Source organism: Chiloscyllium punctatum, chromosome 17 (assembly GCF_047496795.1).
Source record: "Chiloscyllium punctatum isolate Juve2018m chromosome 17, sChiPun1.3, whole genome shotgun sequence".
Classification (NCBI taxonomy): domain Eukaryota; kingdom Metazoa; phylum Chordata; class Chondrichthyes; order Orectolobiformes; family Hemiscylliidae; genus Chiloscyllium; species Chiloscyllium punctatum.
In genome coordinates this window covers 72630919-72643315 of record NC_092755.1, presented here as the reverse complement: position 1 = coordinate 72643315, position 12397 = coordinate 72630919, and the positions used below count along the sequence as shown (strand labels likewise).

General features: G+C 39.7%; 1 protein-coding gene across 1 annotated transcript in view; it reads left to right on the top strand.

The window, feature by feature from the left end:
- Window positions 1–12397, top strand: part of kntc1 (kinetochore associated 1) — a 154309-nt gene that overhangs the window by 54705 nt on the left and 87207 nt on the right. The window contains exons 25-30 of the mRNA XM_072587416.1: window positions 646–765; window positions 1279–1422; window positions 3573–3671; window positions 3944–4047; window positions 4821–4923; window positions 5333–5467. Coding sequence (XP_072443517.1) covers window positions 646–765; window positions 1279–1422; window positions 3573–3671; window positions 3944–4047; window positions 4821–4923; window positions 5333–5467 — 705 coding nt within the window. The remainder of the gene's footprint in view (window positions 1–645; window positions 766–1278; window positions 1423–3572; window positions 3672–3943; window positions 4048–4820; window positions 4924–5332; window positions 5468–12397) is intronic.

Below are 12397 nucleotides of genomic sequence, written 5' to 3'. Positions count from 1 at the left end.
GTACCAACGTGGACCACAACAACTGGATCCTCCCCCTCCCGCTCCAATATCCTTTCAAGCCGGTCAGAGATGTCTCGCACCCTGGCACCGGGCAGGCAACACACCATGCGAGACTCCCGATCCGGCTTGCAAAGGATACTATCTGTCCCCCTAATTATAGAATCCCCTATAACCACTACTTGTCTATTAGCTCCCCCCTTTTGAATGGCCTTCTGCACCATGGTGCCTTGGTCGTTCAAAGTGTGCAATGCAGCAAGAGTGTAAAGGTGCTTTTCACTGCTTCCATAATTTGAATTCAAGAAGCCCTGAGCGGCTTATCACCCAATTTTGTTTTTTGGAACTTGCACTGTCTTGTGCAGCTGTACAGATTAGCAAGTCTCCGTTTCAACCTTTGAGTTTTGTGCAGAGTCAGCTGATTTTGCTAGGCAGCAGTATGGCTGTTATTATTGGTCTTTGCCAGTTATAAACAACTAGCCCAAAGCTGTAAAACACTTGTGGATTTGCATTCTAATGTGTTGTGCCTTTATGAAAAAGGGAAAGTATGTGGGGAGGATTGGGAGAGTAAACTTTAAAAAAAAAACAGTTTTTGATTTTTGGAATGGTTAATTTGATTCAGCTTTTATGTTTCATTTGTCTTGGGTTTAGAAAAAAGACATGGATTGCGAAGAAGTGTACCAGTTAAAGACATTGGTTAATAATCTGCAGGAGCTTGTTGATCTCCACAGAAAGTACAACTGCAGATTGGCGCTCTCAGAATTTGAAAAAGTAGGTGGTTCTTTACATGAAAAATAGACCAGGAAAATGGAATATTAATTTTGTACATCCAGAATTGGCACATTCAAACAATGTTGCAAGTTGAAAGTTCAGCATTGTTCTGACTTGTTATTTTTCTTTACGTAGAATATTTGCTAAGACTTTTAACATAGGGCTTATTATGGTACAATACTTACTTGTTACACATAAGCCTTAGTCAATGAATGTTTAGGTGTTAAATTTGTTGTTGAGCACTGGTTCAATCATCTGACACTAAATTTGGAACAAAATGATCTCGTTCACAATTCTGTTAAATATTAGATGCAAATTAATTATCCAATGAGTTGATGCCTACTCTTGTGAACAAAACTGTAAATAATTTTAATCATACTCTTTTGAAATTACAGTATTAGATTTCAGACTGTGTAATCAGTATAAAGCATGATGGTGTAACTGGAGGACTTATACTTGTACCACATATGTTATGCAGGTTACCAAAAACTAATAACTTGATTTGCTTATTAGGAAACTACAGCGACAATTGTATTTCGCATGTTGGATAGGGTCCTGGCTCCAGAGCTTATTCCATCAACCCTTGAAATGGTTATACAGCCTTATATAGCCAAGCACAACTTAGAAAAGGAAGAGCTGCTGTTGCATTACATAAAGGTAACAACTATTGTATAGTGATTTTGGTGAAAATATTCTAAGTTGAAAATGCAGTAGCTGATTGGTTGTCAACAGTTTACCTGGAGAAATGTGTTTTAAAAATTAATAGCTGTGCTAGTAAAAGTATTAGGAAACATACAAAGGTGGGTGTAGGAAGTTGAATTTTATTGTCTTTAAAAAGGTACTTCACATTGAGTTGTAATTGTATATAATCAATAGCTATGCCCAGTACAAGGGAAAGGTTAAGTATTCAAATGAGAAAAATGAAGGTGTGGTGATTTTAACGAGGTTAGCCAGGTGGACCTCATAGAATGAGGTCCCTGATTGAAACTGTTGATTTGACCCAATCAGGGAGGCCTGGATGACAGATGTGAATAGGAGTATCAGAGGTGCTGTTCAGTCTCTGAGCTGGCTCTGAGGGAGCTGAATCATTGTCAAGGACTCTCCACGTGTAAAGACAGAGTGACTTGGTGATGGAGTACTGGTCTCTGTGGAGTTATTTCAGAAGGAATATATTCATTTTGAATTTCAGAGAGAAACAATATATTTTTAGATGCTTTATTCCCAAAACAGTAATCTTGCTGTGTCTCTTCATAGGATAATTAAAGATAAGGAAAGTCATTCATCTGTCATGGCTAATGATTCAAAAGATAAGGCCTACATCATCTAGTTATGTAATTATGGGAGTTTTGCAGCCAGTACTACATTTTTAGGTTCATTCCACGTACTAGTCACTATAAAAATAGTTTATTAGTATCAGTTTTAATTTGGCTTCATAATGCATTAGAGTATGTGATTCACTGCCTTTTCATTTCAATTAACATTGACAAAATTTTCTCTACCTTTTATATATGTTCTTGTATACGTTTACACTTTGCCTCTTAGTCACCTGTTTTCCCATTTGGAAGATTTGTGTTTTTCTGACTATTTCCTAAACTCTGACCTAGAATGCCTTAGAGGGTGTTTCCTGAACTATGTCCTGCAATTGAATGCTTCCTTTTCATCTTTGATCAGAAGTGGACACTGCCGTCCAGCTACAGCAATGTGCAGTTTGATCCACTCTTTTTCTGTTTCACCAAGCAGTAGACGTTTTGATGTTTGAAGCATTTAATACATTTTTGGAAAGCTGCTCCTCTCTTTTCATAATCTGAATGTGGGCTAGACTTTTGTGGAAGAGGTGGAGAGCTCCAGTTGGGAAAATTCTCAACTCAGCAGACACATTTCCACAAAAACAGCCCCAGGATGGAGTCAGACCTGATGACCCTGGAATTTGGAGGAGTCTGAGGTGGGCTGATTAGAAGGCTCATCCTGGTTTCCTGGGACTTCAACTGGGAATGAGAAGGAGAAATCGCAGAAGCTGGTCACATAGGCTACTTTAAAGGCCTTTGGAGTTGGCCTGACTTTGTCAACATCAGGCTTTTTGTGCATAAAGCTACATAATACATGTGTTTTCAGGGGGAAGGGCAGTGTTTGTGCTTTTGAACAGACAAAGAAACTGGCTTTTTAGAAATTTTTAAACTCAAATTGCATTTTTGAAACCATTGGAAAAGAAGGTTTCTCATCCAGTAGCCTTTTTCTTTAGTATTTTACTGAGTAGTTACAATTCTTGGTAAGATGGCTCTTCTGGCTGAAGTTTTCAACGATAAATGATTGCCACTTGAATTGTAGCTGAAAATCCTGTAACGTGCATTTTCATCCACAAGTTAACTGGGTGTAAATCTTAAAACTCAAAGTGTAAGTCAAATTTTGAGGCTCGGAGGAGTAACAGTAGAATTGTTTTTTTCAGGGTGTCTGACTTCACTTACTGCTGGAATCCTTTTGGCAAAGATGATGGATTCAAGCTGCATTTAAGCAAGAAGCTTGAATGTCAGCCTAGCATGAAATTCATTTAACATTTTGAGTCCTGTGACTCCTGTGACGTTAACTGTTTTCTCTCCACAGATGCTATTAAGATTCTCCAGCATTTACTATTTTTGTAAGTTTTAGATCTTGAACATCCACAGTTCCTTGTTTTATATTGTTATGAAATTGATTTGTAGATTTATGGTGTGAATGTAGCTCCAAGAGACAATTGTAATTCTGATTTTCTCAGTGTAACTTGTATTTTACCAGGATGCCTAAGTAATATATCACTATCATGTTTTCAATAGGATTTGCTAGAACGATGTAGTTCACGTTCAGCCTCACTCTTTGAAACTGCATGGGAGGCCAAAGCCATGGCTGTACTAGGCTGTATGACTGAAATTGATGTAGGTATCCTATGCACAATGTTATGGTACATAAGTAACTTTCTTTTATTGTTATTAATGGAGAGAGGAAAATGAAGTGATGTAATAATGTGAAGTATATGTCCTGACAGGCAGGATAATTCTGCTAGCTCATAAAGCTTGGGAGCACTTTGACCCTCTGTTCTGTGGGTGATATTTGCAGGATTGGAATACCACTCAAATATTTTAGTAATTAAAGAGCTTGTTTTCCTGACACTGTGGTAATAGTTGGTAATAGTGATTTTCCTTCACAGCTAATCTTTGATGCAGTGCTACAGATAATGTACGGAGCAGTAGTGCCTTGGAGCAATGCAGTAGAACAACTTGTCAAACAGCATTTGGAAATGAATCATCCCAAGTATGTTTCTTTTTGAATTAAGGTGAATTCAATATGATTACATTATTTGAGACTGTGACTTTGAGGTGATACTTGTATGAGATTGTAGTGACCCAGCGCTATCCTAGCTGAGATGAGCTAATTCACCATCACATCAAATATTCTTGGTATGAGTTTTAAGTAACCTTACCTGAATTGAAAGTTTCCAATACTATGTTTAATATTATGGTGAGTTAGTTATGGGACTGAAGCAAGCATATAGCAACAGATGCGAAATGTTTGGGCTTTGAAGATGAAGTGAAAATGGAGATTTGCATTTGACATTCCTGGGATCAGCTGCAAGGTTCCTTTAAATGTGTGGGGCCGGGGAGGGGGGGTGGATTTACCTCTTGGCATGGCCGACTCCATGAGCTAAGAGATGTGATCATTAACCCTATCAGAGCTTCCGAAATGCTAGGTGTCTTGGTTGCTCTTTGTGCATATCTCCCTACTATTTGATCTACTATCCTGGTCAACAACTTTACCTGCCTCCACCCTGAATATTTGCTCCAGAGTTGTATCAAGTATAAAGTCTTGAAATGGGTTCATAGCAAAACACTCTTTGGAAAGCATGGCTTTTAACATCTAATCAATCAGATCTTTAAAGTTGGTTATATTTCTTGTCACTACTTTCCACATGAACAGAAGGTGCAATCTGTTGAAGCATTGATTGTGACTAAATACTTCTCATTAACCATATGAGTTCCTTTCAGATCTTATCTAAAATATTTGATTTTTGTCAATGACGTTGTTAGGGTGAAATTATTGCAAGAAAGCTACAGACTCATGGAGATGAAGAAATTGTTAAGAGGGTATGGAATACGGAACATTGACATGTTTAATGATCATGAGATAATGGTAAGATTCTAAATTTAATACATTATTATAAGCAAGTTGTATGTGAACATATTGATAGGTTTAGATTCTGAATAAATTACTGTTGCTTAAATGGAACTTTTGAAGTCAAAAATAAAGCTTTAGTTATTGACTTGTGTTATGTTGACTTTCTTGCCATTCTACAGTCAACGAGTATCAAGCCATGTCTAAACTTTTTATGATAATATTTTTTACAGATTTATCTTTAATTTTAAATGAAAAATTTAATGGTTGTACTTTTAGGATATTGTATTCTATTAATGAAGAATCAAATAACTCTTGCCTTGCGTCAATCCCTAATGTGTTGTTTTCGTGTCTTTTAAGTAGGAAGGATGTCACTTTTGGCTTGCCTTGTTTTTCAGTAATTATTGTAATCTGTTCTTTTGATCAGTGGTTGGTCAAGTTCATCCTAAAACAGGACCAGTCATCATCATTGGATGATGCTTTGAAAGTGGTTCATGCCTACCTATTGTCTCCAGTTGAAGTTTATTTCCTCCACTTAAAACACTTAGCGTCTAATGATGATGTAAGTATTCCTTCATGTGTTCACATTTGTGACATATGGTGTGCATTTCTGATGGCCGTAACTTTTTGGTAAATTCTAAATATGCAGATATAAACACAAATTGGAAGACAAACAATTTCATAAAGTGCCAACAGTGCCAGGAGTTTTTCAGTCATAGAAGATTTAATTTGCTCATCACCCTCCCTCATAATTTATGGCTAATTGACTAGTTAAGGAAGCATATGTTAAAAGTTCAGTTTGGTGGTTCAGATATTTAGATTTTTGATCTGCAGTGGAACATGCGCTCTTTTAGGGGGCACGATACAATGTTCTCTAATGGGGAAGACGTCCAATTTTCTTGGAGTCTAGGTGAATGCTAATCTAACCAGATGATAGCAATGCATCCCTTTTAAAATCGAGCGAGCTAAACAATTTTTTGATTTGCTCACCTGAACCATGTCACTGTTTTGTGTATAAGCATGAACATATGCTTAGATGAAAAATAAATTAACTATTTTTAGGGCATTTAAGCAATATTAGATATAATTTCCTGTGAATAGATGTTAATTGGCAGAAATTTTAAATGTTCCTGAACATCTTAAAAGTTTGATTTTTAATAAATTTTGAATGGAGACAAATTCAGATGTACACTTTGAGAGGAAGAAGCATTATAGTTTTAACTGTTTGTCACATGTCAATAAAGTTATTCTATTAATCTTAATTCGTAATCCCCTTATAGTGGCAGATTGTTTTATAACATGGCTAGATTATAATATGTGTGGTAAAAGCCACTTAATTTCTATGCCTAAATATCATAAAGTCATACAGCACAGAAACAGGCCGTTCAGTCCAACTCGTCCAAACTAAACTAGTCCCACTTCCTGCATTTGGCCCATAATCCTTCTAAATCTTTCCTATTCATGTATGTATCTAAATGTCTTTTAAATGTTGTAACCGTATTTGCATCTGCCACTTCCTCTGGCAGTTCATTCCACGTATGAACCACCCTGTGTGAAAAAAAATTGCTCCTCAGGTCCATTTAAAATTTTTCTCCTCTCACCTTAAAAATATACCCCTACTTTAGAACTCCCCACTCTAGGGAAAATACCTTTTGCTGTTTACCATATCTGTGTCCCTCATGATTTTATAGACCTCTAAGTTCCAGTGAAAGAAGTCCCAGCCTATCGAGTCTCTCCTTATATCTCAAACCCTCCAGTCCCAGCAATAGCCTGGTAAATCTTTTCTGAAACCTCTCAAATTTAATAATATCCTTAAAATTTTGCAGAATGTTTGTAGCTCAGGTTGTGGATAGTTTTTAAGCTTGTTCGCTGAGCTGATGGGTTTGTTTTCAGACGTTTCGTCACAATTCTCAGTAACATCATCAGTGAACCTCTGTTCAAGCGCTGGTGTTCTGCCCCACTTACTATTTATGTGTTTTGGTTTGTTGTGTAGGTGATATCATTTTCGGTTCTGTTTCTGAGAGGTTGGTAAATGGCGTCCAAATCTGTATGTTTGTTAATGGAGTTCCTATTTGAATGCCAGGCCTGTAGGAATCACCGTGCATGTCTTTGTTTAGCCTGTGCCAAGGTGGACTGGGACAATACATCCGTCCTGGGACAGGCTAAACAAAGACACGTGTGGTGATATTACCTACCACAACAAACAAAGACACATAAATAGCAAATGGGACAGAACACCGACGCTTCACCAGAGGCTCACTGATGATATACAGCATGGTGGCAAAATGTCTGAGAACAAACCCACCAGCTCAGTGATCAAACTTACAACTTAGTAATATCCTTATTATAACAGGGGCACCAGAACTGTACACAGCCCTCCAAAAGTGGCTTCACCAGCATCGTGTATAACCTCATGATGTCCTATACTCCATGGTCTGAGCAATGAAAGCAAGTGTGCTAAACATCTTCTTAGCTACCCTGTTTACCTATGATGCAACTTTCAAAGAATTCTACACCTGAACTCCTAGGTCTGTCTGTTTAACAACACTATCCATGGCCCTACCATTAATTGTATAAGTCCTGCACTTGATTGTTTTACTAAAATGCAATGCCTCGTATTTATCCAAGTTAAACTCCATCTGCCACTCCTCAGTCCATTGGCCTAATTGATCAAGATGTCTTTGTAAACTTAGATAACCTTCTCACTGTCCACAACACCACCAATTTTGGCATCATCTGCAAATTTACTAACCATGTCTCCTAAATTCTCATTCAAATCATTTATATAAATGACAAACAAAAGTGAACCCCCTACTAACCCCTGCGGAACAGTTCTCCAATTTGAAAAACAACTCTCCACCGCCACCTTCTTTCTCTTACCATCTAGCCAATTTTATATCCAATTGGCAAACTCTCCCTGAATCCCATGTGATCTAACATTACTAATTAGTCTACTGTGCAGAACATTGTCAAAGGCTCTCCAAAACTCCATGTTCTACATCTTGTGGCCTTTCTTAAATAAAGGCAAAACATTAGCCACCCTCCTATCCTCCAGCACCTCACCAGTGGTTATGTATGATACAACTATCTCTGCTAGGGGCCCTGCAAATTCTTCCCTAACTTCCCACAATGTCCTGAGATTCATTCATCTTCATGTTTTTTTTAAAGACCTCCAGCCCCGCTTCTCCTGTAATGTGGACTGTTTTCAAGACATCTGTATTTATTTCCCCCAGTTCCCTAGCTTCCATTTCTTTCTCCACAGTAAAACTGAGCAAAATATTCATTCAGTATCTCTCCCATCTCCTGTGATTCCACACATTGATGTTTAAGGGGCCGTATTCACTCCTTTGTTGGTCCTTTTCTCCTAACGTACTTGTAGAATCTCTTTGGATTATCCTTCACCCTACCTGCCAAGGCTGTCTCTTTCCTCTTTTTGCCCTCCTGGTTTCCCTAAAGAATGCCCCATTAGAACATAGAACATAGAAGAATACAGCGCAGTACAGGCCCTTCGGCCCTCGATGTTGCGCCGATCAAAGCCCACCTAACCTATACTAACCCACTATCCTCCATATACCTATCCAATGCCCGTTTAAATACCCATAAAGAGGGAGAGTCCACCACTGCTACTGGCAGGACATTCCATGAACTTACGACTCGCTGAGTGAAGAACCTACCCCTAACATCAGTCCTATATCTACCCCCCCTTAATTTAAAGCTATGCCCCCTTGTAATAGCTGACTCCATACGTGGAAAAAGGTTCCCACTGTCAACCCTATCTAACCCCCTAATCATCTTGTACACCTCTATCAAGTCACCCCTAAACCTTCTTTTCTCCAATGAAAACAACCCCAAGTGCCTCAGCCTTTCCTCATAGGATCTTCCTAGCATACCAGGCAACATCCTGGTAAACTTCCTCTGCACCCATTCCAGTGCCTCCACATCCTTCCTATAGTATGGCGACCAAAACTGCACACAATATTCCAGATGCGGCCGCACCAGAGTCTTATACAACTGCAGCATGACCTCAGGACTCCGGAACTCAATTCCTCTACCAATAAAAGCCAGTACGCCATATGCCTTCTTCACTGCACTATTTACCTGGGTGGCAACTTTCAGAGATCTGTGTACATGGACACCAAGATCCCTCTGCTCTTCCACACTACCAAGTATCCGACCATTAGCCCAGTACCCCATCTTTTTGTTACTCTTACCAAAGTGAATCACCTCACACTTAGCTACATTGAACTCCATTTGCCACCTTTCTGCCCAGCTCTGCAGCTTCTCTATATCCTGCTGTAACCTGCCACATCCTTCCTCACTGTCTACAACTCCTCCGACTTTCGTATCATCCGCAAACTTGCTCACCCAACCTTCTAACCCTTCCTCCAGGTCATTTATAAAAATGACAAACAGCAATGGTCCCAAAACAGATCCTTGCGGAACACCGCTAGTGACGGCACTCCAAGATGAACCTTTGCCATCAACTACTACCCTCTGTCTTCTTCCAGCCAGCCAATTCCTAATCCAAACCTCCAACTCACCCTCAATGCCATATCTCTGTATTTTCTGCAGTAGCCTACCATGGGGGACCTTATCAAACGCCTTACTAAAATCCATATATACCACATCTACCGCTTTCCCCTCATCTACCTCCTTAGTCACCTTCTCAAAGAATTCAATAAGGTTTGTGAGGCACGACCTGCCCTTCACAAAACCATGCTGACTATCCTTGATCACATTATTCTTATCCAGATGTGCATAAATCCTATCCCTTACAATTCTCTCTAAGACTTTGCCCACAACAGAAGTGAGACTCACTGGCCTATAGTTACTAGGATTATCCCTACTCCCCTTCTTGAACAAGGGAACCACGTTTGCTAGCCTCCAGTCCTCTGGCACTACTCCTGTAGACAAAGAGGACACAAAAATCAAGGCCAATGGCTCTGCAATCTCCTCCCTTGCTTCCCAGAGAATCCTAGGATAAATGCCATCAGGCCCAGGGGACTTATCTATTTTCACCCTTGCCAGAATTTCCAACACCTCTTCTCTACATATCTCAAAGCCATCCATTCTACTTATTCGTGCCTCAGTATTCATATGGACAACAATGTCCTGTTCCTGAGTGAATACTGACGAAAAGTATTCATTCAGTGCCTCCCCAATCTCTTCAGCCTCCACACGCAACTTCCCATTACTATCCTTGATTGGACCTATTCCTACCCTAGTCATTCTTTTATTCCTAACATACCTATAGAAAGCCTTAGGGTTTTCCCTAATCCTACCAACTAAGGACCTTTCATGTCCCCTCCTTGCTGCTCTTAGCTCTCTCTTCAGGTCCTTCCGGGCTACCTTATAACTCTCAATCGCCCCTATTGAACCTTCACGCCTCATCTTTACAAAGGCCGCCCTCTTCCATTTAACAAGGGATTGCAATTCCTTATTAAACCACGGCTCCCTCACACGACCCTTTCCTCCCTGCCTGATAGGTACGTACTTATCAAGGACACTCAATAGTTGCTCCTTGAACAAGTTCCACATATCAATTACGCTCTTGCCTTGGAATCTACTTTTCCAATCCACACATCCTAAGTCATGCCTCAATGCATCATAATTTCCCTGCCCCCAGCTATAACTCTTGCCCTGTAGTACACACTTATCCCTCTCCATCACTAGAGTAAAAATCACCGAATTGTGGTCACTGTCCCCAAAGTGCTCACCTACCTCTAGTTCTAATACCTGGCCTGGTTCGTTACCCAGAACCAAATCCAGTATGGCCTCACCTCTTGTTGGCTTATCTACATATTGTGTCAGGAAACTCTCCTGCACACATTGGACAAACACTGACCCATCTAACGAACTTGAGCTATAGCTTTCCCAATCAATTTCAGGAAAGTTAAAGTCCCCCATAACAACTACCCTATTATTGTCACTCTTCTCCTGAATCATCTTCGCAATCCTTTCTTCAACGATTCTAGGACTATTAGGAGGCCTGTAAAAGACTCCTAACAGGGTGACCTCACCTCTCCTATTCCTAACCTCAACCCAAACTACCTCAGATGGCAAATCTTCGTCCATCTTCCTTTCCACCGCTGTAATACTATCTTTGACAAGCAAAGCCACACCACCCCTCTTTTACCCCCACCTCTGACCCTACTAAAACATTTAAACCCTGGAACCTGCAACAGCCAATCCTGTCCCTGATCTAGCCATGTCTCCGTAATAGCCACAACATCGAAGTCCCAGGTACCAACCCACGCTGCAAGTTCACCTACCTTATTTCATATACTTCTGGCATTAAAGTATACACACTTCAAGCCACTCTTCTGTTTACAGGCACCCTCCTTTAAGATTGATGCCATATTCCTAACCTTCCTACACTCCAGGTCCTGCACCCTAAAGCTACAGTCTGGGTTCCCATGCCCCTACAGAGTTAGTTTAAACCCCCCCCAAGAGCACTAGCAAACCTCCCCCCAAGGATACTGGTGCCCCTCAGGTTCAGGTGCAGACCATCCTGTTTATAGAGGTCCCACCTTCCCCAGAAAGAACCCCAGTTATCCAAATACCGGAATCCCTCCCTCCTGCACCATCCTTGTAGCCACGCATTATATACTGTTTAAGAGATTCAACTAATCCCAGTTGTCTATAGCTGATATATGACTACATATTCTCTGCAAATGAAGCATGGTAATTTCATAGTTATGCTTCTCAATAAAGAATGGGGGGGTGAATAAGTTGGAGCACTATACTATTTTGTGAAGTGAGATTCAAAGCCATTACAAAAAAGAATTTGGAATATGCTCTGCTAAATTTCAAAATAATGTTGGTTTGAATCAAAAAATTCAGTGTGGAAACAGGCCATTTGGCCCAACAAGTCCACACCGACCCTATGAAGAGTAACTCATCTTAGAAAAGTATATATACAATGCACACTGGCTGTTTGCAACCAGTAAAGGAAAACCGCTGTTTTTTTTTTGCTGAAGCATCTGTTTGATCCAGGTTTACAGTAAGCATATACAGTAGAAGGAGCTGAAAAGGAACTTAGTTAACTATAAGATTGTGTGTATTTTGATTGCCAAATTACAATAACAATGAACAGATTTGTATCAAAATAAATTAATTGCTGCATGACAGATATGCAGGACAGACTGAAAAGGACCTTCAATGGAAAGTTCACGTTGAACTAAACCGATTTATTCTGGTATATGCATGTGTATAAATGGCCACAAAATGGTGCTATGACATTTCTACCTTTTTAATAAATAGGTCACACAATATTCAAAATTATATACAACTTGTATACTTGTGTTTCCCATTTATTGACGAATCTAACGTGACCACTGTTTTCCTGTTCCTAAGAGGATACCTCCTTTCTTGAATCAAACATCCAAAATTTGGGGAAGGACAATCTTGGTCTGAGAAGGACTGATTTTTCCCTTGATCTTCAGTTGAATTTTACCCTTCTTGAGACATGTCAATCTGACTCTGAACCTGC